General features: G+C 36.3%; 2 protein-coding genes across 2 annotated transcripts; both read right to left on the bottom strand.

The window, feature by feature from the left end:
- Nucleotides 1-17,135: 17,135 nt before the first annotated feature.
- Nucleotides 17,136-20,211, bottom strand: LOC133525061 (spherulin-2A-like). The gene has a single exon (XM_061861283.1). The coding sequence runs from the start codon at nt 19,266-19,268 to the stop codon at nt 18,426-18,428; it is 843 nt and encodes a 280-aa protein (XP_061717267.1). The 5' UTR covers nt 19,269-20,211; the 3' UTR covers nt 17,136-18,425.
- Nucleotides 20,212-20,379: 168 nt separating this feature from the next.
- Nucleotides 20,380-27,103, bottom strand: LOC133525060 (alpha-(1,3)-fucosyltransferase C-like). Its single transcript, XM_061861282.1, has 3 exons — nt 23,424-27,103; nt 22,776-22,886; nt 20,380-21,513 (listed from the first exon to the last, which is right to left on the bottom strand). The coding sequence occupies exons 1-3, from the start codon at nt 24,410-24,412 to the stop codon at nt 21,330-21,332; spliced, it is 1,284 nt and encodes a 427-aa protein (XP_061717266.1). The 5' UTR covers nt 24,413-27,103; the 3' UTR covers nt 20,380-21,329.
- Between the last annotated feature and the right edge of the window lie 218 nt (nt 27,104-27,321).

Here is a 27,321-nt window from a genome sequence, read left to right as displayed (position 1 = left end):
TTATAAGACGAAAGAGCGGATAAACTAATTAGCTCTAAGAATTTTTGCAGTGCAGATTATACGTCTCAGTAATAATGTCTAATATTGACTTATTGGATACAATGTTATAATATTACATATATATCCGATACATATTAGTAATTAAAGTAATTCTGTAGCATTAGTTTATAAGAGTGTTAGCTTAACAGTCCTGGCCGCGTAGCCAACGTTACAATCGTTAACGCTCCGTAGCGTAACGTAATCGTCTCTCTCTATCACTTCCATATTAGTGCGACTGTGACAGTTGCGTTTCGATCGCTAAGCGATTTGCACGTTGGCTACGCGGCCTGCCCGCTGTATGGAGGGTAGAGGTACGGAGAACAATCTCTTATGGGAAAACTATTGCTAAAGTGTCCAGCTGGCGGCTATAAATAATAGTTCGAAATCTCTCTGGTGCCGCTAGGGTAGCACAAGGACATGACATGAACTTAGACGTTATTGACGGAGTGAAGTGCGCTGTGAGTAGTTTGTTTTTTTTTTATCAAAGTCAAACATTTGTTTGCGCTGTATTGTGGCGCCACCTATTTCAGGTTTTTTGGTCACTTTTCATACAAATAGGTTGTTCTCTTACCCTCCATACTAATATGGAAGAGTGATGGAGAGACACAAAGTGTTTCGTTGTCGAAGCGATAGCGATTGTCACCTTGACTAGGTCAGCCCGCGTAGCCAACGTGCATATCGTATCCGTAGGGTAGCGTAGTCATCTCTCTCTATCACTCTTCCATATTAGTGCGACTGTGACAGTTGCGTTTCGTTCGCCATGGAGCGTGAACAATATGCACGTTGGTTACGCGGGCAGTTCTACCGCTCGGCGGACAGAAAAGTGCGATTAGGATTCTAAACACGACGGTGCAGCAAAACAGCAATATTTGTAAAAAAAAAGCGCTAATAAAACACTACTAATATTACCATAGATATTATGATGGTGGCAGTCTAAACACGGCCGTTATCGCTGGCGCTGCGCCAGCCCTAACGACGGCGGAATCTTGCAAATGCTCCGCAATATCGACTCCGGCACTTCCTATCACTGAAAATGAACTGTTTAATATTACAAAATTAGTTTGCTACTTTATTTAAAAGCAAGGCCTCTGGATTGCTAGTTTAATAACGTGAAACGGGTGGGTATGTCACTAGCCTCGGTGATCACGTGATGATTTTCGTTTCGAAATTAAGTGTTGGATTTATGGAAGGTAATGAATACAATCTCCATGTACAAAAAAGCGTCCGTCAAAAAACCTTAAATAGGTGGCGCTACAATACACAGAATATTTGAAAAAAAAAAAACAAATTTGAGACAGGGCACTTCCCTCCGTCAATAACACCTAGGTTCGTCAATAGCTACTCTAGCGCTACTCTGGAGAGATATTGAACTATTAATAGCTGACAGCTGGACACTTTTGCAACAGTTCTGCCTTCCATAGTTGGATTTGTCAAGCGTATTGTTAAAGCGTTTGTAAGTCATTTTGAAGGATCTATTTTTGCTAACCTAATCCCAAAAATTGGCATAATCACTAGTTTTTATGAACCTGAATGCCATCGATATAGGTACTACCAGTGGGGCGACACTCCTCCTTTCGAGTATTGTCGGCTCCATTCGGCTCAGCATTGCTCCGAGCAATTATTAGGGTTGGTACAACTTGACGTCCCTATGCATGCACGACCACAGATACGATAATGACTTGAATGTTGATAACCCTAAATCCGGGTAGGGATAGTGCCATATAGTAAAAAGGGACAGCACGATTCGTCTTTGAATCGCTGTCAAACTTCGGTTTTGTAGGAAGTGTCATTTTTGTACAGTAGTACTAGTATTTACTCTGTGGTAGAGTCAGCATCAAAAGTAGCGGATGAAACAACGCGCCAAAAGTATCTGATATTCCGGATAACTTTTCCAAATAGAGATAAATTTCTAGAGTTCGCGTTCAAAAGTATATATTTTAGAGTCTTTGTTGTTCTATATTAAACACATCACGTTTTGTTAAGCTGTTACAGAATGGTACATACTTATGAAGCGTTATTTGATCCGCTACTTTTGATGCTGACTGTACTACTTTAGTGCTAAAGGTTAGTTGAAAGAGATCCCTTAAATGTAAATAAATAAGATTTCTTTAAAGTTCTAGTGTTGCTTAATAATACAATGGGACTAGGTCGTAACTCGAAATCTATTTACTCGAAAGGGCTAGAGTCAAACCAAGATAAGATTGCAGCGATTTTGATAGCCCAGACGGCGGTGTACGGGTTATTTAAAACTTCAAGTTTCTATGAAATTATGACGTTTACTTGACACTTGCACCGTCTGGACTATCAAAATTGATGCCAACTTATCTTGGTCTGACTCTAATCATACAAAACATTATTAATATTATGACAGCAGTAGTTACATAGTATAGTTTCTAAGATAATACCGTAATTATGCATTCACTTTGTAATTAGAAACGTTTGCCAAATCCAAACTTGGAAGACGATATGTTGAAGGTAACCAAGAAATTATAAGGTATTATTTTTTTACACAATTTTAAAACTATAAAGACTGACAGTACCGTTCGGATATATACTGCAATACTGCTGCAGTAATGCAGCCAACTGCATTTTAGCAGGAAACGCCAAAATATTTTTGATGTTTTCTGCAATAATGCAGTAGGCAGCATTCATGCAGCGAGGGGTTATATTTGTAAAGCGTTTTATTGTTGATTGAATGTTTTTAAATATAAATTCAACTGCGGAATCCTTATCTTATAAGTGATCTATATTTTGTTAGTAGGTATAGTTTCGGAATTTATTTTTTTACTTAAATTTCTTGCCTTATTTTATTTTATAAATATGAACCTACCTAACAATTTCGCATTCCCAAATCAGAGCCATGTTTCAAAGGAATTAAAGTCGGCAGACGGTTTATGTTTCAATAATTACGTTAATGAACGGCTATTAAAGAACGTGTCTAGTTTAATTAGAGCTGACTCCTAAATTTAGGGGTAGCAATTTGTTATTATATGGGTATAGTTTATAAACGATTTCTGGATAGGGTGTAGCAAACCTAATTGTGGGAATAAATAATATGGAGACTGATTCTGATTTTAAAATTTGTTTTTGAGGCAAATGAGCAAACGAATCGGCTGGCAAGCAATTGCCGTCCCCCATGGACACTTGGATGGAGGCTTTTAAGACAGAAGCCTCTGGTGTTGCACACTCTACGCTCTACACTTACGCTCTTTTTTATTCATTCAACATTTCAGCTGTGTGTGTGTTATTGTTGTTGATGTCATTAGGTATTTTGCTGATCTCAATTTGCGCGGTAAAATATTATCGTGTCAAAACAAGGAACCCTTAACAAATAGTTCCGAATCAGCCGCTTAGTATGAAATGTATACTAGAATTTTGGTAAAGACTATAGCCCTCCGTTTTATATTTTCATCCTTTTCCTATTAGCAATACCAATTTGAGTTATTGTGATTATGAACAAACAATTACAATTTTAGGCCTCAGTAAAGCATTCAGTATCATAATTATAAACATTAGTGAGTTCATAATTATGCTTGCTATAATACTTGTGATACGCCGCACGCTAAATGTAGCTCTATGTCGACGATGACCGATAGTTTAATAATTTTGTCGCTGATGTATGTATTAAAATTAAGTAAATGAACAATCCGAAAAACATTAGGCTGCTTTGAAGCTGTTGTAAATTGCAGTAATACCCCCGTACTACTGCAATGTTCTGCCGCCAGAGTGCAGCACTAGCACCTATCGTAAGTAATAGGGTAATTTATACATATTGTACGTTAAACTGTTTTTGACAAGTTTTCACTGACAATAAATTATGACATTGATGCATCAAGGCGGTTTGTTTACAAAGGGCCTACCGGGAAACGCGAGAATCGAAATTTATTTATCGCCCTCTTTATCGCTCGAATATGCAAGAGTGACAGAGGGGTAAGGTAACGAAATTTTTATTTTCTTGTTTCGCGGTAAACTCTCAGATTGTGATGAATTGGGGTATTGGCGCCCCCTACGCAGTTTCGCGTAATATTTCCTATTTGTATTCAGTAAGACATTTATATAAATGGTGTTCGGGACACCAACACTAACAAGTCACGTGATTCAGACTATGATTAACTTAATCTATTTGTTCTCGACCTGAAAAGTAACCTTCACTAATACTTTCATGGACACTTTATTAAGTATTATAAATAATGTTCACATTTAGTATAACGCCATTCAACATGCAAGTGCAGCTTAGTAGCTTATGGGTAAGGACAGGCATAAATAATAATGAGCAAAGTTAATTATTTATTAAGAATTTACTGTCATTTCTATGGTTGCATTTACTATATTGATATGTTACCGGAAATGTATGTAATCCGTCATTGTATACAATTCCTAGGAAATGTATGTAATTCCTAAAATCGCACGGAAATGTGTAAAACAAATTATATTAGACACATTTCCTAGGAAATTTATACATTTCCTAAATAGCAATCGGAAATGTAAAATAGTTGAGTGTTTTATTACAGAAAGCATTGTTTTTTATACATTTCCTAATCCGATATTGGAATTATATACAATTCCTAGGAATTTTACATATTTCCTAGGACAAGTATGTATTAAATAGTTTTTGAAACCATATTTTATACATTTCCTAAATAGCTTCGGAATTGTATAAATTTCCTAGGATTTGTATACAATTCCTAGATTTCATACATTTCCGGTAACACAATTCCTAGGAAATGTATGTAATTCCTAAAATCGCACGGAAATGTGTAAAACAAATTATATTAGACACATTTCCTAGGAAATTTATACATTTCCTAAATAGCAATCGGAAATGTAAAATAGTTGAGTGTTTTATTACAGAAAGCATTGTTTTTTATACATTTCCTAATCCGATATTGGAATTATATACAATTCCTAGGAATTTTACATATTTCCTAGGACAAGTATGTATTAAATAGTTTTTGAAACCATTATTTATACATTTCCTAAATAGCTTCGGAATTGTATAAATTTCCTAGGATTTGTATACAATTCCTAGATTTCATACATTTCCGGTAACAGATACATTTAGAATGATATTTTTTTTTATATATATATTTTTGTCCTTTATTGTTTTAAATTAGACTTGCTTCTATTAAATAAACTTACCATATTAATAATTCGTTGGGTAGCGGTGGTGTCCGAGTGGATCCAACGTCCGACTTTTCGTACCTATGAGTTTTTCAGAACTTATGTATGGAATATAGTTTGTAATTTACCACTAGCTTTTCGATGAAGAAAAACATCGTAAGGAAACCTGCATACATCCGCGAATGAATTCAAAGGTGTTTATGAAGTCCCCAAGACCCATTGTTATTAAAGGGTCGGCAAAACGTATGTAACACGATTAGAGTCAACGGGCTACTATGGCTGTATGCTTGTTTGCCACCGACGTGATAAAAAGTAAATAAATAAGCGAGTGGCAAAAATCAAAACAGAGAAAGTAACAACAGAGCGCAGCGAGTGTCAGTAGTATTAATGGCGGTTTTTGCCGGCGGCCGCATATCTATTCATCATTTAATTTTCATTTGAGCGGTCGCCCGCGCCAGTTATTATTGTTGGCCGTGATAACTGGGTATGTGATATTTTTAGTAACGTTAAAACTTTGTTCAGACCCCTAGTGTAAATTTATTCGATAGAACGTAACGTGACGTACGCGATTATTTTAAGTCTCATTTTGTATGGGATTTAGAAACAGCGCGCCAAGCGAAACGTTTTGGAAACTCAAAATCCCTAATAAATGAGATTTAACGCAAACACGTACGTCATGTTTCGCAATCGAATAAATTTTCACTAAGGGTACTGTTGTTTGATACATGAGTTGTTGTTTGATGTTGATGAGGGACAAAAACTTTTTTACTATGAGTTAAGATTATTCTAGTATCAAATTTCTTTAAAGCGTAGATTTTTTACTGGGCCCTTATAGGCATATTCAAATTTTCTATTGCCACCGGAAAGATGCCTATTTTTCCGAGCGTTTTTGATCCTTGAGCGGTATTCAGATTTAATATTGAAGCCTAGGCGGAAAGTCCTGCGTAAAAATCTCAGAAATCGAGGTTTAGTTCTCGATATTTTCGTCCTCTAAAACTTAACCAATTGTAACGAGATTTTCGGAACGGAATGATAAAAATATCTGTGTCTGACCGTTTTGATTTTTGCATTTATTGTGGCCGATTTTGTATACTAGGCGTCTGTTTACGGCGCATATATTGGGCCGATTTAGCGCTTTTTAAAGTAACCTAGTTCTTTTAAAAACAAGAATATCAAAAAAAGCAAAACATACAGACACGGGTACTGGTAATACTGAACTTCAATTAAATATTCATCTAGGGCCAACATCCAGAGAGGAAAATGTTGAGAACATCTGTATGGAAAAATGACCCCTAACGTTTCCTCTTAACGTTAGAAATGTCTCAGAATCTGATCTCAGGCTTTCTTATTTTCTGGCCGAGGTGTGTATAAATAGGTATATTTATATACGACGAAGACGGAAAGCAGCAATTTAATTTAGCGCAGTGGGCCGAAAGTGGACACATCGGCTGGAGGGCAGATTTTTTTTTATACTACGTCTGTGGCAAACAAGCATACGGCCCCTGTAGCATATGTACGGTTGTAACTCCGAAGGAGTTACATGCTCGTTGCCGACCCTAACACTCACCCACCCTCGTTGAGTTCTGGCAACTTTACTCACCGGCAGGAATACAACACTCATATTGCAGAAAAATACATTAATAAATAAAAAAAATAAAATAAAAAAAAATAAAAAAATCATGTGCTTGATTTTGGTTCCCGGTAACAAAACGCGCCAATGGCCTATACTTTTTACTTTCGAGTGAATGTGTAAAATATTAGTTGTGAATCGAGTTTGCTTGTGGGCAGCCATTGGTGGCGATAACAGTATTCAGCCGAGTACAATAAATGTGTGCAAAAACAGTTTTTAGGTCAACATTTGCGGACAGTAATGTATATACTAGTGTTATAAGTATGAAACTCTTTTTTCGGAGCGATATTGTTAGTAAAAATGGTTTTAATTTGCCTCGAAATTTCAGATGTTAATTTGATCCATGTCATTACCGTAGCAAAGTCTGAAACTACTTAGTATAAAAAAATTAAAAGTTGTTGAAATTTATACAGCGTATATTTTTGATACGAACACATACTTAAAGGGACTACCCTTAACCTAACCCTAAACTAACTACAGTTAAGGCTTAAATGAACAGCCTTTCATAAGTTTTATAAAAAATGGTCGACTTTTTTAATTTTCCATATATGTACTATACTTAAAATTTATTCAGCAAGCAATACTTTGTTTTAACTCAAAACGTCGCATTTTATGACGCGATGTCACAACTGTCACAAGTTATTAACGATGTACGAGATTATAAATAAAATAAATAAACAAATATTATACGACATTATTACACAAATTGACTAAGTCCCACAGTAAGCTCAATAAGGCTTGTGTTGAGGGTACTTAGACAACGATTTATATAATATATAAATATTTATAAATACTTAAATACATAGAAAACACCCATGACTCAGGAACAAATATCCATGCTCATCACACGAATAAATGCCCTTACCAGGATTTGAACCCGGGACCATCAGCTTCGTAGGCAGGGTCACTACCCACTAGGCCACACCGGTCGTCATACATTGCCGGTACGAAATACATTGCCACTCGAAAAAAATTCAAAAATTAAGAGTAAATTATTATTTTTTCAGAATCATTTCATAACACTAAAACCTCAGTCTCGTTTAAGTTTTTAGTTATATTAAAAATACACGCTGTATATCTTTGAAATTCGTAAAAAAAATCACGCAGTCATTTTCATTTACCTACACAGCAATTTATCAAGGAAATTTACAGTGATACTATATAGTTGCCATCGAGATTTGGATGATAGCTAAACTGTGGAAAGAACTGTCGCCTACGGATTTTCCGGACCGATGCGACCTTCAAAGCTTGAACAAAAGAGCGTACTCCCATCTTATAAATACCGGAAACGCACTTACAACCGCTCTTGTGTTGCATCAGGTCATCCGTCTGGTCGTTTGCCTCCTAAATAATTAAAAAAATGTTGCAACTGGAGATGCCTTGTCTGTAATTTTCTGTATCAAATAGTCAGCCGATTTTTGCGGGGAAGGGGCACGTCAAATGTATATGAACACGTTAGATAGACGTCAGTCCATACAATAAGTGTGACATGAGTATGATCATTGGCCGAGGTTTTCGACAGAGGGGTAAGCTCTTAACCATCTCAGAACGGGTAGACTATGTATCTCAACCACTGCTGTGTAATACACCTAAACCAAAATGTAAAATATGTACACTGATTCCTGGAAACTTGAGAGGCGAACTGTGAACGAGCAGAAATTGAACGTGATCGAAATGACATTTTATCAGAATTTCTGACATTATTCTTAATTAACATTACTAATGTTAATTTGTAATTTTATGTTTCCTTTTGTAATATAATTGAATTCAATCAAATTGTGATAATTAAATTTTATTTTGATTTAATTTCATTTCTTTTAAACTTATATGATGAATAAATCAATATTATAACATGCATAGTGTATAGAGTAAATAGTAACCATATCTTATAAGTAATATTTGTACTAACAAAAAATAATCTAAGTTGGTCCTTAAATAAAAAGGTAATAAAGGCGACTCCGGTTGTTTAAATACTCTAAGTTATTATCAAGGAAATGGCCAGGGGGTGGCAATAACGATGCCCCAACAGTTGACACACGAACGTCACCTCATTCCTGGAAACTTGAGAGGCGAACTGTGAACGAGCAGAAATTGAACGTGATCGAAATGACATTTTATCAGAATTTCTGACATTATTCTTAATTAACATTACTAATGTTAATTTGTAATTTTATGTTTCCTTTTGTAATATAATTGAATTCAATCAAATTGTTATAATTAAATTTTATTTTGATTTAATTTCATTTCTTTTAAACTTATATGATGAATAAATCAATATTATAACATGCATAGTGTATAGAGTAAATAGTAACCATATGTTATAAGTAATATTTGTACTAACAAAAAATAATCTAAGTTGGTCCTTAAATAAAAAGGTAATAAAGGCGACTCCGGTTGTTTAAATACTCTAAGTTATTATCAAGGAAATGGCCAGGGGGTGGCAATAACGATGCCCCAACAGTTGACACACGAACGTCACCTCATCATGAACGAACAGATAGATTCTTTGCAGCCATGTCTTTGCAGCAGGTGCGTACCGCGTAGCCGGTGGATTACTCTGTTGACATTTTACGCTGATGTGGGTGTCTTATCTAATACATTTACCTGTGCTACGTATTTTTTATGGTTTTGAAATAAATATGGCAAACAGTTTTGAAATATAAAAAAATATGTTACAAAATCTTAGTGTGTTGTGAAATTTCCTTCCGCGTTTTCGATAGTTCATGTTTTAGATCTAAACTTTTTAGTAATTTCACGGATTGTGCAGGTCCTTGGTTTCGTGCTATAGTCGCAGTGAATCTGTTTTTCTGTGCAAATATTTTGAAGAAACACTTTTTTTTACCACACCAGTCTGGGGTCTACCGCGAAAACCGAACCGAGACTATAACCGAGATACGCACATTGCGGGATTTTTCTCTTTTACTCTCACTAAGACGTAATTAGAATGACGGAGAAAAATTCCCGCAATTGATGAGCTTTGATTTTCGGGGTTATAACCCAGCTCGTAAATGCGTTCTTTATTCGTCATTAACTGAAGACAAAGTTTCATTTAACCACAGAGTGGCAAAGTTATGCTGTTATATATTAGATGCAAATATTGAATTGTTTTACATAGGTATGTTGACTAGCCGAATTTACTTTTAATTGCGTTCATTTTGATTTGATTTCTATTGTTTTACAGTTAGTATTTTTCTTTTAAAAAATGACTTTTCCTCTTCAAAAACAAATAACTTTGTGTATAAATAATAAGTAGCAATTAAAAATCAGTAAGAACTTGGGAATATTCACATTCATAGTCCTTTATTGATAAAATTACAAATTTTACATGGCAAAAGGATAATTCATATAATTAGTTAGGTCGAATAGTGCAAAAATTAAGCTAAACAATTGAATCCATCTTCCAAAGTCACTTACGCCTGTCGTGCGTGGAGCAAGTTGCAGAAAGTTCAAAAAACTTAGAAAGGTTCTCACTAATTTCAGAGTAATTTCACAGGAATATCAGAAACATTCATCTTTGAAATGAAAAATTCTGAAGCCCATACAACATTAAAAAAAGAAAACAAAATTTTGGATCCGGGCATCTCCTTACACTACGTCCGAAAGACATGTCCGATGGGCACTGTGAATGTCATCTCGCTTTGTGGATTAGGGTCAGCACAGTGGATCTCATTCCACACCTAGAGCAGAGCCCAACTGACCTCCACCTTACAGAAAACCGCAGCCAAATAATACTAGACCCTACTCATAGTGCTGTGATCCTGCCCGTGAGTAAGGTTGCTAGAGCTCAACGAGGGTGCGGAGTGTTAGGGTCGGCAACGCGCATGTAACTCTGGAGTTGTAGGCGTCCTTAGGCTATGGTGACTGCTCACCATCAGGCGGGCAATTTTTTTTGTACTACGTCGGCAAATAAGTATAAAAAATATATGAGACATTTCCGAAATATATCTAAGTAGAAGTTTCGTAATTTTGAAAACGTTCCGATGGCATATTATGCAGTAGGTGGAGCCTTATTATGAACCAAACAAATACATTTCTTTGCAGCAGGTGTGCCACAACGTGGATAATTCTCGGTTGACATTTTACGTTGATGTGGGTGTGTTATTTACGGCACACTTTTTGAATTAATTCCTATTTCATTTGTCATTTTGAACTTATAATTTATTTGCGTATTTAATTAAATTCATGTTATGAGGTTTGAATTTGACTTACGCTTCTTGAGCAAAAAGTAGAAATCAAAAACATGTTGGTATTCTTTATGAAATTGTAAATTATTTATTCTACAAGAGTTAGTATTTTAGTATTAATGAAACATATCATATACATAGGTCTGCCTTGTGCCTCTCGCTCGGCAAATTTTTCTATTTCCCACCGAAATGACACTACTATACCTAATCTAATAACAATATAGTCCAACTTGTGTGTAAAAATTCCTTGGTTTACATTTACGTGAAACTTGCTACTATTTTTTGTATTAAAACGCAATAATAAACATTCAAGAACAACTTAAAGGTTCAACTAAAAACAATCAGACCCTAGATTGAAAATGGCTCCATTTAACTCTCGGCTTTTTTCTTCGGCAACCTATCTTTTTCACATAAAATCGTTGCACTGTTTAGAAAAGTAACGTTCCCTATACACGGAAAGGGCGTGCACCGATGACTCAGGACTAAAACATTGTTTGAAATCGAAAAGTTAGTTTTTGCCTTAAACTTTGTTCGCACGTACTACGTTTCTCGTTTAAGTCTTCTTTTGGTGAGTAAGATTCGTTTGCTTTCCAACCTAACTATTTATGGATCCGTAAAACGATTTTTAGTGTCTCAAATAGTGCTACTAACTTGAATAGTGTTGAACCGTATGAAACAAAAAATAATAATTTAAAAGATTAAAAACAGACTGCTGCAGTTTACAGCTAACTGAAAAGCTTTAGTACCTCTTACCACATACGTAGCGATATATGCCAATTATAGTATTCAAATCTATTGAATTTGACAGCTATTAAAGTTCAATTATAAACGGTATATTTATAGAAACATATAATATATAATAATAATATAATAATTCAGCCTATATACGTCCCACTGCTGGGCACAGGCCTCCTCTCATGCGCGAGAGGGCTCGGGCTATAGTCCCCACGCTAGCCCAATGCGGATTGGGGACTTCACATACACCTTTGAATTTCTTCGCAGATGTATGCAGGTTTCCTCACGATGTTTTCCTTCACCGAAAAGCTAGTGGTAAATATCAAATGATATTTCGTACATAAGTTCCGAAAAACTCATTGGTACGAGCCAGGATTTGAACCCGCGACCTCCGAATTGAAAGTCGGACGTCATATCCACTCGGCCACCACCGCACTTAAACATATAAACAACTTAAAAATAAAAATGTCCCAAGTCGTGATCGCTTGGTAGGGTGCCCAATTTTAAACTAATATATTTTTATGACATGAAGGGGTTACGATATGTTAGTTAATTTTATTATTATTATTATGAGCCCATACTGTCCCACTGCTGGGCAAAGGCCTCCCTCTTATTCTTTCACGTGTCCCTATCCTCGGAAGTCTTTATTTTACATCGGAATAAGTATAACTGTACACTCAGTACACTAATGCTCATAAATAGCAAATGTGCTTATTTCGATCGCGAGGTTTTGAAAGGGAAAATGCAATAAATCAAAATAAGTGAGTATCGGTATTATTTCTTAATAGTTAAAGTATCTTTGGTAAGTACGGATATTGAGTTGGTTTTAGCTCAGAAAGACTTTCTCCGAAAGACTCTAGGAAACTCTACGACTGCAACAGCTAGTAAGTAGTGAGTCCTCATTCAATGCTTTAATTAATCTCTTTCCCGCCTAACTGTTCTTTTGGGACAAAACTATGATCACGTTTCTTAAACACTTCATTCGATTTCGGCGAGCAGCCAAATCCCGCTCCAACCTAATCACCGCCAATATCTCAAGAGTCCCCGTAAGTACGGCGAGCAAAGTAGTGAACGAAACTAATTAACAAGTTGGGAGCCCAGGGTCCGTGTTCCCGTCGCTTTCCCGGCTTTGACTTCGCGCGTATATACCGATACGTTATTTATCAGTGCAGTGCAATAAAAAAGCAAAAAGTAGTCTTTTAATACAGTTGCTCACATAGTGCTACTTTACGTAGCTGTTTAGCGTGCGGAAAGTTGGTTTTCACGAACTAGTGCTTTTCAATTTTCCAATTTTCGTAAATTTATACTTGGTCCAATTCATGACTACTTATTGATGAGTGTTAATTTTAGTTTCCTTTAAAAGTCGTAATGAACGAACATAAAGTACATTCACGTTAAAAGTTTTGTATTACTCTTTCGTCCGTAGTATTTTGGAGTTTGGCAGTGTTGTTTGGAGCCCACATTTTGGCATTCATAAGTCACGACTTGAAAGGATTCAGAATTTTTTTTGTAAGTCCCTTGATTACAGAACCGGCCGCTATAACTGTGATTATTTTTCGTCAGCAGCTAGACATAGTCTCCCTCCATTGGAGAAAAGAAGAGCATATCTAGATGTTTTATTTTTATTTAAAATTATTAGAAATCACATAGATTCTAACCTTTTATTAGATAGCGTTTCCTTCAAAATCTCTCGTTTCCACTCACGTTCTAAACCCACATTTTCTATTTCCTCCTGTGGCACACAGTATGCTAAAAACTCTTTCTTTAGGCGCACTTGTTATTTGTATAATGAATCTCTTAACGATATAGATATTTTTGTTCATAATTTGTCCGTGTTCAAGAACAAAGTTCGGCAAATTTTGTTTTCTAGAAATTTATCAATTTGGTTCCAGTCATATTTTTCATACTTTTGTATGTTTTCTTAACTTACTTGTACTTAGCATGTAGTACACAACTAAACCGGTAATTTATAATTGCGTAATTTACATTTCCATGTAATAGTTTTCTTAGTAATGTAGGAAACTTTAGGCCTATTTTTAGTTCATTTACTTTAGACATATTTGTAAAAGGCTGTTTGTTTTCTAAATAAAAAAATAAAAAAAACCTACTGCTAATGTAAGAATAATAAAAATATACAAATTTCATATTTTATTACTTACCTCGTTTATTTTTTAATATTGAATATGGACAAACCGTTCTTAATATAAAAAGTTGTCTGAATGGAACGGAATAGCTGCCTGTCAAAGAAGAGGCGTTTTTTCTTACTGCAAGCATGTTTTAAGTTTCCAAAGGCAACATTTGATATTGTTTTTATACAATTGAAATATACGATACACAAATAATCGTAAATAACGGAACTTAGGTAATAATAGTACAATGTTTTATATTTATAATTGTTTCTGTCTTATAGAACATACATATAAAAATTACTTGTCGTTTTTCTTATTTGATTGCAACTGTATTAAAAAACATCGTACGATACACGTGCGGAAATGTCATTCTTCACTCGTCCCCGTAGGTACTTGTGAAGTAATGACATACTTTCCACACTAGCATCGAAATGTACTATTTTCGTGCTTAAAAGTGAAGGCAAAGGGACTATTAATGAATAGAACTAGGCGTTACTTTAATTTCAACATTAATTGCATGTAAAAATACGTAAGTATAACTGGTTAGCACTGATGGGTTATTCCCACTAGTTACCACCAAGTTGTTACCATTGGTAACTACTGGGAATTTTATTTCCCAGTATTTACCACCAAAATTTTGTTAGAGTTCAATACTAATAAAATACACTGATTCACTGCACGTTATTATTTAGACGAAATGCTTGCGCAATATGCACTTAAAAGTGAATTTAGTGTGCGCTCGTCCGATAGAGAGTGGGAGACCGTTCCAAAATCTGATTGCCTGAACACTTGGACAGTGCAACGTTAAACTGGTTTATAGATACCAACGGTCTCTTGGGGTAAGCAATAATAATAATAGCCGAGCGGTGATTTTGTTAACGCCACAGTTATCTACCGAACTTTGCCACTAAAACTAATATCGGATCCAAAAGGCACAACTTTTCACGAAATACCAACACGCTTAAGCCTCTTTCTAGAAATATTCTAGACTAGTTGGACATAATGGCGTAAAAAGCCTTATTTAATTATGATAATAACATACGCCGTTTTGTATAGAACGCAAAAGTACGCACTTTATTTAGTGGTCGGTGAAGATTTTGACTACTGGGATTACCGAAAGACATTTCTATGAATTGATGTTTATATACAGTTCCTTCGTTAATAACAGAAATAGAGCTTATTCCACTAAGTTTTGATAGGTATAGGTATTATTTAGAGGTATCTTAGTAAAGTTATGGCTAATAGGTGACGTATTGTTTAACTTCACTAATAATACATTGTGACTTTTTTTGCTTTGGTTATTTGCAAAATCAATAACAATTTAACACCAAGGTTAGATGATATTTGTGTAAAAAACATTATATTGAAAGAGATTTTATTGGAAGAGATCCCAAACAGGGATAAGTTCGCCTTTGTTGTATTTAATTTACTCTGTAACTGTGTTTTTCGTGTTTTTATTTCTATGTACCATAAAGTATATACATACAAGTATATATATACATAAATACATGTTATTTTTTAAATCAAAGTGGTATATATAGGGAAAAAATATGTATAAAATACCTATTAAAAGTTGATACATAGTCACTCTGAATTTCAAAGCTTCCTCAACTTAATCAAAACATAAATTAAGAAACAGAAGTTATGGAAGTTGCGCAACCTGCGCTTTAACAAGTTACGCGGAAAGCGGGAGCCCGATTCAGACTTAAGGCCTAGTAGGTTCGTGTTTAAATCTCACCCTCATTGACCGTAAGTGTGAGCGAGGTGGATGTGTGTGCGCGGATATCATGTTTTGAATTTTAATGTTTTGTGTGATCGCTGAGCTCACTCAAGCATAATGTTGCTCATTTTTAGAAAAGAAAAACATATTTTTTAGTTTTTGTGCAGAATTTAAAGTACATTTTAGATCTAATAATAATAATATAAGAATTGCTTCATGACCTGATGTTTTTTAATTAAGTTAGGTAGTGATTTTGCTAATAATATATTAGGAGTTATGAGTAAGATATTATATGTGTTGTGGTTACAATAAAGAATTATTACATATTATGATGATGATTTAATGTTCGTGATTATTTTTCTATAGAGCGAAAGTATAAAACTCAGGTACGAATCGCTGAAGTCCCTAGAAAAGGCCTCAAGTTTGCTAGCTAAATTTTCGGCAACCATAATATCCAATTCCATCTCCAATTTTCTCTCAATTGCTTAAAAGTTAACTGGAATTATCCCTGAACGGTTTTTATGTTTCTTTTTTATGCAATGAATTGTTTTACTACTACTACTTGTGATAAAAAACACTTTTAAAACTCGGATCCTTAACTTCTTACGGTTTAAAGTCACACGCTGATTGATGCATGCGAAATGAAATTAAAGCTGTACAAAATGTGCGCCAACGATCGTCGAGGTCATATCAAAACCAGTTAAAAGCCGTGACAATTTTTTTAAATTAGAATCTACCTCCTGATGTTTCTCGGCTTAATAAGTTATAATTCGATATTAAGTTTTTTTGATATTTAGATTTTTACCGGACTGAGGTGGTATTGACAATACTTATTGGAATATAATTTTACTTCATTAGTATTGTTATTAATTTAATTTTTATTTTATTTTGACGATCATGATAGAAATTCTTATATATTTGATATCAATGCAAGCCTATTATGTAGTTGTCTTTCATGAAATAAATCATCTAATCTAAACCAAAAAATTTAGTTTGTTAATACCTAGCTAGGGGTTTCTATTTATTTTACAGTGTATAATATAGGAAAAAGCACTTTCGAAAGGTCAACAAATCACATTTTGTTTTATAGAAATTGCTTGTGTGAAGTATGGATTCATAAAATTCTTCAATCCAAGGTAAACCTTGATATTTTCTTTACCATTTCATTATTACCTTCTGGTCTAAGTTTCATCTGAAAAGTCAAGAATTCGAACTTCATATTCATTATATTAGCCAGGTAGAGTTTGACGTGAGTTTATTTTTGCAGTTTGCTGAAGTGGGAAGTGTGCTCGAGCTATGATTGGGATCCTTACATCGACTCACAGCTAACTATGGATATGGCTTCACAATCAGAGACTAAAGATATGCTGGGATAAAAATAAAGAAAAAATCTATAAAACTTCCACTTAACTGAAAAAGTTGTGAGCCTGAGTAATGTATCCGATGAATTAAAATCTGTGGTGCAATCAGAAATAACCTTTTACGACTCCCACTAAGATGCTAAATTAATATATCTGTCCAATCTGCAGACCGTCAGATCCGGTCATCTGTTACATCGAGTCCAACTACGAGTGGATATGTGAAGATGAGAGGAGACGTCCGGAAAACAACCAATGGCAGTGGTTGTAATCTAGCGGAGCGGAAAAAAGTCACTTTTTATCTCCGCTCATCTTCGCCAGTTGCCCGCCAAATTTAACGTGAAGTATAACGCGGCCATAAATTTTCATTGCCAAGAGGGCTAAGTCGGTGCGAACTTTGCGTGTTCTTGCACTACTTTATATATTTTGAATGGACATTTTTAATAGTGAATTGGCAGAAAATCCTGGGTATGTCCATAGCGCTTTTAAGCAGAACTCGTTCGGCGCCGCCAAAGTTGCAGTCAAATAAAGTTTGAGAACTGCGACTAATGATGTATGTCACAGACTTGTTTCGTTTGCTAGCAAAACACTACAGGAGGTTTGCATTGGTATGTTTATTTGAAAACGAAAACTAAAGTAAGCATACGTAATTGATGATTAACAAGTTTTGTTATTTGTAAATTTAGTATGGCACATTGTACTCGTAACTAATAAAATAAGCTTTCATCCATCAAAATTTGTTTTATTTAAATATCATGGAAACGTTGTTTTAATAAGGTGCATGTAAATGACATAAATTGTTATGGTGCTCCCACATGGCTGTTATAAAATGTTATGTCATCGTGTGAATGGTGTGTGTGCATGTGTGCGTGCGTGCGTGCGTACGGGCTTGCGTGCGTGCGTGCGTGAGTACGTGCGTGCGTACGTGCGAGCGTGCATGCGAGCGAGCGTTCGTGTGTGCGTGCGTGCGTGCGTGCGTGCTTGTGTGTGTGCGTGCGTGTGTGTGTGCGTGCGTGTGTGTGTATTGAAAGTGTTTTATAATATTGTCCCTCTCACACAATGTTTAAATGACATTTTATATCAGACAATTAGCACTTAAGTACTTGTTAAGATCTGGAAAACAAACACATTATATGTATTAAATAAATAATAAATTGAGAAAACTTTTTCCGTTTGGTTGGAATTTTCCTTTGTTGTCTTAGATCTGAAAAAATTAATTCAAATACAAAATGATGATTAAAAAAAAGTTATTTTTTACTATTAGGGAATCCTCCAGTGGGTACTAAATTAGAAGGCGTAAATTTCCAAAAAATATATTTGGTAAACTTTTACGCATTACACGTATTAATTTTTGTTGGTTGATTCTGTCAATCGTCACTTTTTTTAAATTTACTGAACACTAGGCGGCACAATATGGGTTTTTCCTCCAATCATCTTCCCAGTATTTTGATCAATGGCGTATGCGAATGCGTTAATAAAATATTCCATGGTGATTATATCAGTATTTTTTTAGATATACGACATACTACCAACGGACCCTATGAGCTCCCTTATATTATATACCCAGAAATGATGACCCTTATATCTTGGATTAAAGTTAGTAGCTACATCTCCAATGATACTTGACTCGTAGTCTACTATCACGTCTATATTAACTTTAGTAGCATTTAATACGTACACAGCACTTTGGGGGGGTTCTAAAGTGATTTTATCGTTAATTTGCAAATTCATAGGATCTTCGGTAAAATTATTCACACCTAAACGCAACACTAACTTCCGATGCAAACATACTAAATCTATATTATATTCAGAGTTTATTGACATTTCTTTACCAATGAAGTTGTTCTTAACATAGTTGACAACATCTGCTTTTACATCACAAACTATTTCAGATCGGTTAGACTGGTTGGTACAGTTATATTTAGATAATATTACTGCTTCAGTTGCGATATAAGTAATCTTTGCTCTTTTAACGTTTGTTATTCTTGTAACTTCTTTCCAATTGAATCTTTCATACAAGTTTCCCCATGGCGTAGGGCTTTTCACAAATACATCACTAGGGCTACCACCTGAGTATGCACGCACTGCATCCTTTAGATTTGAAGTAGTGATGTTGAAGCTCCTCATTTCGATGTCGCTGATGATGTTTCTGTCAGTCCCAGTGAAGGTTACCGATGACTCATTTTTTGCTGCTGCCTTGATATGAACGGTTATTCTGCCGAAAGCCAGTGCGGGCAGTAGCATGATGATGATCCGGGTTTGCATTTTGTAATTTTGTATATAATTATGCATGAATGTGGGCTGGTATGAACGACCGTTTGTTCGTTTTGTTTTCCATTTTAGCGTCCGCATTATCGAATTGTTGAGGTGTATCGTGTTGGTTATGAAGCATAGGCAACTCTTCCATCTATAGACAATTTTTCAGTCTCTTCAGAAGCAATGTAAAGTATACTATGTTGTATGGAGCATAGGCAAAACCTTCATGTTGAGAGATAACACTAATGTTTTGATGTAAATAACACCATTCTCGACTGTATATTGCTAGAGCAAGTGTCGATGAGTGTGCGCGCAGGATTTTAGGTTATCGAATACTATTAACTTGACTGGCAAAACCAAAAGAACGCGAATGAGCTGAGTAAGTTATACCGTTAGCGATAAAGTAAAAAACGTTGCAGTTTGTTATTGGGCAACTCTGCGATAACAAAACATAAAATGATTTTCCGGGGTAAGGAACAATTGTTGCTAAGCTTGTATGGATGATACAATGATGAGGCTACTTCGTACTTCAGTAATACACTTCATCTATTTTCATGGTCTCATTATTTCTCATAGGTATTTTCACGATTTAAATGCCTAAACCATTGTAATTTTACTCTTTATATTATATTTCAACTACACACTTGCGTGTATTACTTATACATATAAATATACCTTAATCTAGTAGCAGTAGTAACAGCAAAAACAGTCCCAAAACGTTTATTCGCAATCCTCTTACCGCGCTCGTTAAGCGACTCATTATTCAAAGCCTCAATTCGGGATAATTCCAATTACAGAGTCAACACCAGTGGCCGCCATTTTTTTACGAATATAATTAAAATTTCTGCTGACACCTTGGGCGCTAAGGCTATTATATTTTGATGACGGCCTCTCGGTTCGATAGGGCGGTTGAATTTACGGATGGAAGTGAAAATTACAATCTCAGTAGAGGTTCATTCATACTCGTATTTAACTAGATATGAGACGACGCTTATACCACAGTCAAATAGTATCTATATTCCTTCAACGTTATTGTTTTGCTGATAGCTTTAAAATGGTTCAGACCGCGTAGCCAACATGCAAATCTGTCACTGTCGTACTAATATGGAAGAGTGATAGAGAGACAAAGCGTTTCATTGTCGAAGCGATAGGGATTGTCAACTTGGCTAGGCCGGTGGGTAAGCTCAACGGGAACAAATTATAATATGTGTTGTGAAAATAAACAGTAGCTTTTAAAATATAAATAAATAAGAACAAATAAAAAGGGTTTTCCTGACTTATTTTCTGAACGCGATTATAATAATAATTGAGACATCCGAGAAATCGATTTTTGTAGGGACCCATCTTGAACGGGCGAGTCGACGTCTGTCTGGAAATAAAATCGCATACCGTTTTATTACGCAGGCGTTCGGTCTTTTCAATCATAGCCCAGAATGTATTCCATCGTTAATACTCATAGTAATAACACGTAATATTCGTTATATCTTAGCGGGTGCTGCATCTGCGGCCGTCCCATGACACAGGCAAGGGCAGCAACCGCTCGTGTACCCCTTACATCTTATTAAAGTGCCTCTACGTGTTGGCTTTGGCTCCATGCACGCCTCCCAAATGTCCGGCCACCATTGTTCCATGATGGGTAATTCAGCCTATTTACGTCCCACTGCTGGGCACAGGCCTCTCATGCGCGAGAGGGATTGGGCTATAATCCCCACGCTGGCCCAATGCGGGTTGGGGAGTTCACATATACCATTGAATTTATTGGCGGATGTATACAGGTTTTCTCACGATGTTCTCCTTCTCCGAAAAGCTAGTGGTAAATATCAAATGATATTCCGTACATAGGTTCCGAAAAACTCATTGGTACGATTTGATTTAATTTATTTCATAATAATAAATTACAGTATAAATTACGCTATGTTAATCCAGCATTACGAGCCAGCATTTGACGTCAGAAATCCACTCGGCCACCATCGCTTAATCAGAACTTTATTAAAAAGTTTTATATATTAAAACTACCTCCAAGATAATTTTCAAGATCCACGTAGATTTCTTCTAAAACATGTGTGAAACCTTATTTTGAGAACAAAAATGCATATTTAAATTCTTGCTAAAGAAGTTTTAAAGTGTAATCTTCATCAACAAACAAATAATCTTTAGTTAACTTATTTGATTATTTAATTCCTTTGCATCAGACACCTTTTCCTGGCAGTTGCCCTCAGTGTTCCACCACTGAGTGAAGTTCCTAAGTTCTGAAGGCTGATGGGAGTCGTTGAGCATTTCGCAGAGCTGGCAGAGGTTCGAACCTAGGGAGTTGGCTTTGTAATTGTATTTGTGGTGCCATCTGAAATAAAGAAAGTTATTTAAATGAAAGAAAAATTCACCGTTACGGGGAAGACTCGAATTTGCGACCTTTTAGAACACCGATCCAATCGCTCTTAACAAACAGAGCTACCAAGCTTACTACCAGAAGCGTCCGGGTTCTTAACATAAACGACATCTACCGTGAGAATGGTTCTTTCTTATTGGCACAGGCCGCGTAGCCAACGCTACAATCGTTAACGCTCCGTAGCGTAGCGTAGTCATCTCTCTCTATCACTCTTCCAAATTAGTGCGACTGTGACAGTTGCGTTTCTTTCGCCACGGAGCGTGAACAATAGGCACGTTGGCTCCGTGGGCTGGAGTCTCAAGTTATTTAGAAAAGAATGTAGTCATATATAATGATTTGTAACTGATGCATTCTTCCAGTGAGGCGTGAGAATAATAACGGTATTTAGTTTTAATGAAATAGAATGTGGACATCCCGCCTTCTCACGCGGGGTCAAATTGTGGAAGATGAGTACTCCGATTTAATTCTTCTTTTCGTGTCGAGGTTTCTTTTTTGTTATACGATGGAAGCCCAATAGGCAGCGGTGTTGACATCCCTGGCTGTCGCGTCCCTCAGATCCAGCTCCGAGCAGTGATGCGGGCATGTGGGGCATGCCAGTAGATGTGCCATGGTTTGCGTTGCTGTGTCGCAGGTACATTGAGTCGAGGAGCTACGGAGCAATCCCCATTTGGTCATATTTTGCTTGCAGCGACCAACTGAGCCTGTTTAAGGACTTCCAAATTGGCCAAGGTTCTTTATGGCCAGGCGGTAGTTGCTCCAACTACCTGGCTACCTTTCTGCGTATATCAGGGGGAGCCACTCCAGCTAATGGGTAAAGCTTGTTGAGCGGGGTCGGCTTGAGGCAGCCTGAGACGGCGCGGCAGGTGTCATTGAGCGCGGTGGTTACGAGGCCGGCGTGCGGAGACCGATGCCAGACTGGGCAGGCAAACTCTCCAGCAGAAAAGCACAGAGCTAGTCCGGTGGTACTCCGATTTAATTAACTGGTACTGGCGAAATTTACTTGACAGGAATAGACACTGAAGACAGCCAGTTAATCTTAAGTCATGATTTAGTTTCTTCTTTAGTGGGGGTTGTCAGTCAAGTCTGTATATTTCTCCCGGTTTTTTAAGGTTATACCTAAAGCTCAGCGGCATTTGTGATTAGCGCGGCGAGAACGGTTTCCTTGTACTTTGTTTTGGTATGGAGTGCCTAAGAATATAGCATAATGCTTAACTTACGCGAAATATGTAAAATAAGTGGCCGGGTCCTTGCTGATTTCAAACATCAAGGATGCCAGCGCCGCTGGGGACATTTTTTTCGCGTCAATATACGAGTCTGGTGGCAAAAACCTGAAAGTAAAATAATAATGGTTCATGCTTAGTGGCACCCCTATAATGGGTGAGATTTCCAAGTGTTTATCACTTTACATGCAATCTGCCTCTGGTTTATTTAAAGAGGAATATTATTGTTTCATATAACATGATCTGAACCGATGTAGACGTATGGGCACTGTGAATGTCATCTCACTTTGTGTGGTAGGGCGCAGCATGACGGATGTCATCTAGAGCAGAGCCCAACTGGGGAGTACCTCCACCTTACAGAAAACCGCAGCCAAATAACACTAGACCCTATTCATAGTGTTGTGTTCCTGCCGCTGAGTAAGGTTGCAAGAGCTCAAAGAGAGTGCGAAGTGTTAGGGTCGGTAACGCGCATGTAACACCTCTCGAGTTGCAGGCGTCCATAGGCTATGGAGACTGCTTACCATCAGGTGGGCCGTATACTTGTTTGCCACCGACGTAGTATAAAAAACAAGAATTATTACAGAAGTAGTTATGCGTTATATTGAAAACGGACAAGACAAAAAAAGACAAGATGTATCAACTCACCTAGAATAATCAGCACCGCCGTAAACTATTGGCACAGTATAATAATTCAAAGCGTTCAACACTTTTTCCGTCACATAATCCTCATCTAGCGAGTTCTCAAACGCCAAATAAAAGTAATAGTCCGTCTGCAACATCTCCGAACAGGTATTCAGATCGTCCTTAGGACAAGTATGTTTACCACACAGACCGTAAATGTCTATTGTCAAATTATACATTCCCAGATATTTATTCAAGTCGGCTACAAGATTTTCCCGTTTGCTTTTTGTTTTGCAGTGTGATACAAACCAAGCGGCCAGCTTTGTTTTCCTTTTTAGCTTCGATTTTATATGCAGCGAGAGAGAGTAAGAATTTTCAAGCCATTGCATTTTCAACTGAGGCCCAGCAATTGTACCGTTTTTGAAGTAGATATTGAAAAATGGTTGGGGAATTGTTGAGTCAAGTCTATAACTCCAAGTCCAGTTGTAGTAGTTGTTGTAAAAAGGTTCGCAGACAGGGTAGAGACCGGCTGGTTCAGAAGCAGTAAAGATGTACTTCTGATGCAATGCTCTGATATACGGATGAAAATCCCAATCGTTTTCAACGTCGAATAATATAGCGTCAAAATATCTGGGATCCACCAGTAGGCTTTTATCATTTGTCATGAAACAATTGTAAAATGGACAGTTATTGTCCAGAAATGGCCTCTGTCCGTTATTAAAGTCCGGATTTGAGTAGTGAGTCATAGCTTGCGTCCACTTTAAAATATACTTTAAATCTGTTGGTAATCTATGCGGTTTCTCAAAGGTCTTATCAAAGACTGTATACTGATATTTGCTCTTACTTTTCTCACTAATCTTTTTAATTTCTCTCATTATCTTCTTGTAACTTCCGGGAGGTCGGGCGATGTATTCAATTTCGATTATTTTCTGCTGTGTGCGTAGAAGTTTTAGAAATTGTATGAGAAGCGCTACATAGGCGGCAAATAATACAGCCCTCAGTATTTGAGACATGTTCGAGACGCGAGTGTCACACTGCGAGTGTTCTCTAAAATGTCTGTTGTTTACAAATTACTTCTGTTGCGGGATTGTGAGATGAATGCGGAATGTCTGACGTTAAATGGTCAGGATTACGTGGAAAGGTCGAATACTTAGTATTTGTTTCTTTCTGCAGTTTCTCCTGTAGATTGCCAGTAAAAAATAGAAGTCCTTATAACAAGATAAAGTTTATTGAAGTATGTATAGCGTTAACTAGGTGGTCTAAACAATGTATACATATAAACGTTACCTACTTTTTTTATAGTATACAGCCTGTCTTTGTTTGTAATATGAGTTTTTCTTTAGTGGTGCACAATAAAGAATTTTATTATTATCTCTTTATTTATCTTGTGTCTTAGATTAGGCATTATATAATATGAATATAAAAGTAAAATACAACAAATCATACAAAAATAATACAAAATACATATAAACACATTATAAAAAACCTAACCTAGGGTGCCGCCAGCAGCGGGGCAGGGCCCAAGCTGCCGGTGGTCATGGCCGCAGAGAGAGGAACCGGCGGACTATCCGCGCCGTGTCCAAGATCACCGCCTTCTGCATCTGACCCTTGATCCAACCACCTAGCGAGAGTCTCTCAAGGTGTTGGTCGAGACTCTTCGCTATGAGACCATTCGCTGAAACGACTATCGGGACAATGATCGTCGAATCAACATCCCACATGGCGGTTATCTCGTGAGCCAAGTCTAGGTACTTACTGGACTTATTATTATATTATAAAAGTCTTAAAAAGCATATTCACGACAAAATGAAATAAGGAACCTGTATACATCACGTCACAACAGATGGAAACTAAACACAATTGGCTTGGCAATAAAGCCCATTTTCCGTCACGCATGTCGCAGAAATAGTACAATACACGACGCCACTCGTCTATTTAGGAGGATTTACATAGCGTCCGCGGAGAGGAGCGCACGTCACGCGTACGCGATTCTAACCTAAAAAGTACAACACATTTCGCCGCAGTATGGTTTCTACGTCCTTATTCGACACGCGCTCGTCCGAACAAAGAGATTTTCATATTTAATTTTCTGTTTAGTATAATTGCCGACATATTTCGCTCTGTGTAGTTTTTGTACTATTTGCATACGTGAGTTTTACCGGAAAATTATACAGCACTGTGCGGCGTTTGTTGAATTGAAATATATTTTAATTCGTTGTAAGTTTTTTGGTGTAGGTATACATATAATAAATTATTTGGAGATAAACTAGTTTTTATAGAAAAATATCAAATGTGAAGTGCTTTTGCTTTGTGTATACCTTCATGGAAGGTATAGAAAACAAATCACACTCGTTATTTTATTGGAACCACATTTTTGAACTATGTTTAGTAAAGTGGCTGCCCACCTTTCTCTACCCTATTGAATTTCAGTCTTTATGTATAAATCACCCACTAAACATGTCTACAGAATTATAGTAAACATAACAGACTGTCACAAGGTTCAGATTTGTTTTAATGTTTTTTTTTTTTTTTTTTTTTTATCGCAGAGCCCGTGTCAAGTTTTATTTTTATTTATAGTAAATTTTTAGTACATTTTTTCATTTATAGTACATTTTTCCATTTACCTACAAGACTACCTAAACTTTGCTTAATAGTAGGTCCTAAAAATAACACTAATCAGCTTGATCGTACCTCATCTTACTCGTAATTTGAAAAAATCTAGTAAAATCTAACATAATATTTATAACTTGCCAATTTTGGTATTATGTCCTTTAACTCGAAATAAATGAAGCCAGAATTTAACATATATAGGTAAATCGCACCAAAAACGATAAGATATTAAATTTTAAACATTCAATAGCCTATACCGATTGTTCATTGTAAAAGCGATCTAATGCCGTACGAATTAAATATCAAAATTACAAAACAAAGAGCTAAAGCGTTGAAAAGGTAAATAGTCGATATTGAATGTGAAATGCAATAAAGCGACAATTCAGAGTGAAAAATTAACAACCGTATGAAGTAAAGTGCAGTTTCAATAAAATTTATCAAGGCTTAAATTGCAGTACATTTTATGGATATGTATGATACCTAGGGGCCACAATGTACTATTAAAAATTCGTATTTTAGAATTTAATTTTTAATTAAAAGTATGAAAAGTAGGAAATTCGCAACGAGTCGCGATAAATTAAAACCCGACGGAAGGGAATGTTTTAAATCGACACGAGTTGCGAATTACCTATTCGCACATGTATCGTACTCGTACTCGTATTTTCTTTTTTTTTTCTTTTTTGTGTTTGGTAAATATATTTTTAGGGTTAATTCCTACAAGGGAATGAATATTTGATTTTTTTGCGCTACGATGCACGGTTTAGGAGATACAGCCCCATAAATTTTCGTTCCCTTTTCAATAACTCCAAAGTAATAATAAATAACACAAAAAAGAAAAGAAAGAAAAAAAATAGAAAAAAGGAAAAAAGCGTAATGGCGTGCGTCGTAACGCCAAAATAATAAAATTTTTGTTCCCCTTCAATATTCATGGTTTGCCATGACCACAAACGGGTTTCATTCATACCCCACGCACTGAATAACCTATCACATTAGGACATGAAACACTCATCCTCATCATCATCCTATTTTTTTATTTTATTATTTCATTGCAAGTTTGAGAAACAAGAAACAAACAAGGTTGCCGGCCGCGTATCCTTTTTCCACCTCGCTGCGCTCGGCCGTCTATATCGACTTGGCCTGCAACCCTTCGTTTCCCGTCCTCTAAAGTAATGTACTATAAGTCTCTGTTTAACTATTCTAACATAGCCGGCACAACTCCATTCATGTCAAAATATATTCAGAACGGGCTCTCAGTACATTGTAATGTAAAACCGGTACGGTATGCAAAACAGGCGCCCGAACCGACATCGTC

This window comes from Cydia pomonella, chromosome 14 (assembly GCF_033807575.1).
Source record: "Cydia pomonella isolate Wapato2018A chromosome 14, ilCydPomo1, whole genome shotgun sequence".
NCBI lineage: Eukaryota > Metazoa > Arthropoda > Insecta > Lepidoptera > Tortricidae > Cydia > Cydia pomonella.
The sequence above is the reverse complement of the archived record's forward strand: the minus strand, read 5'-3'. Positions and strand labels throughout refer to the sequence as shown.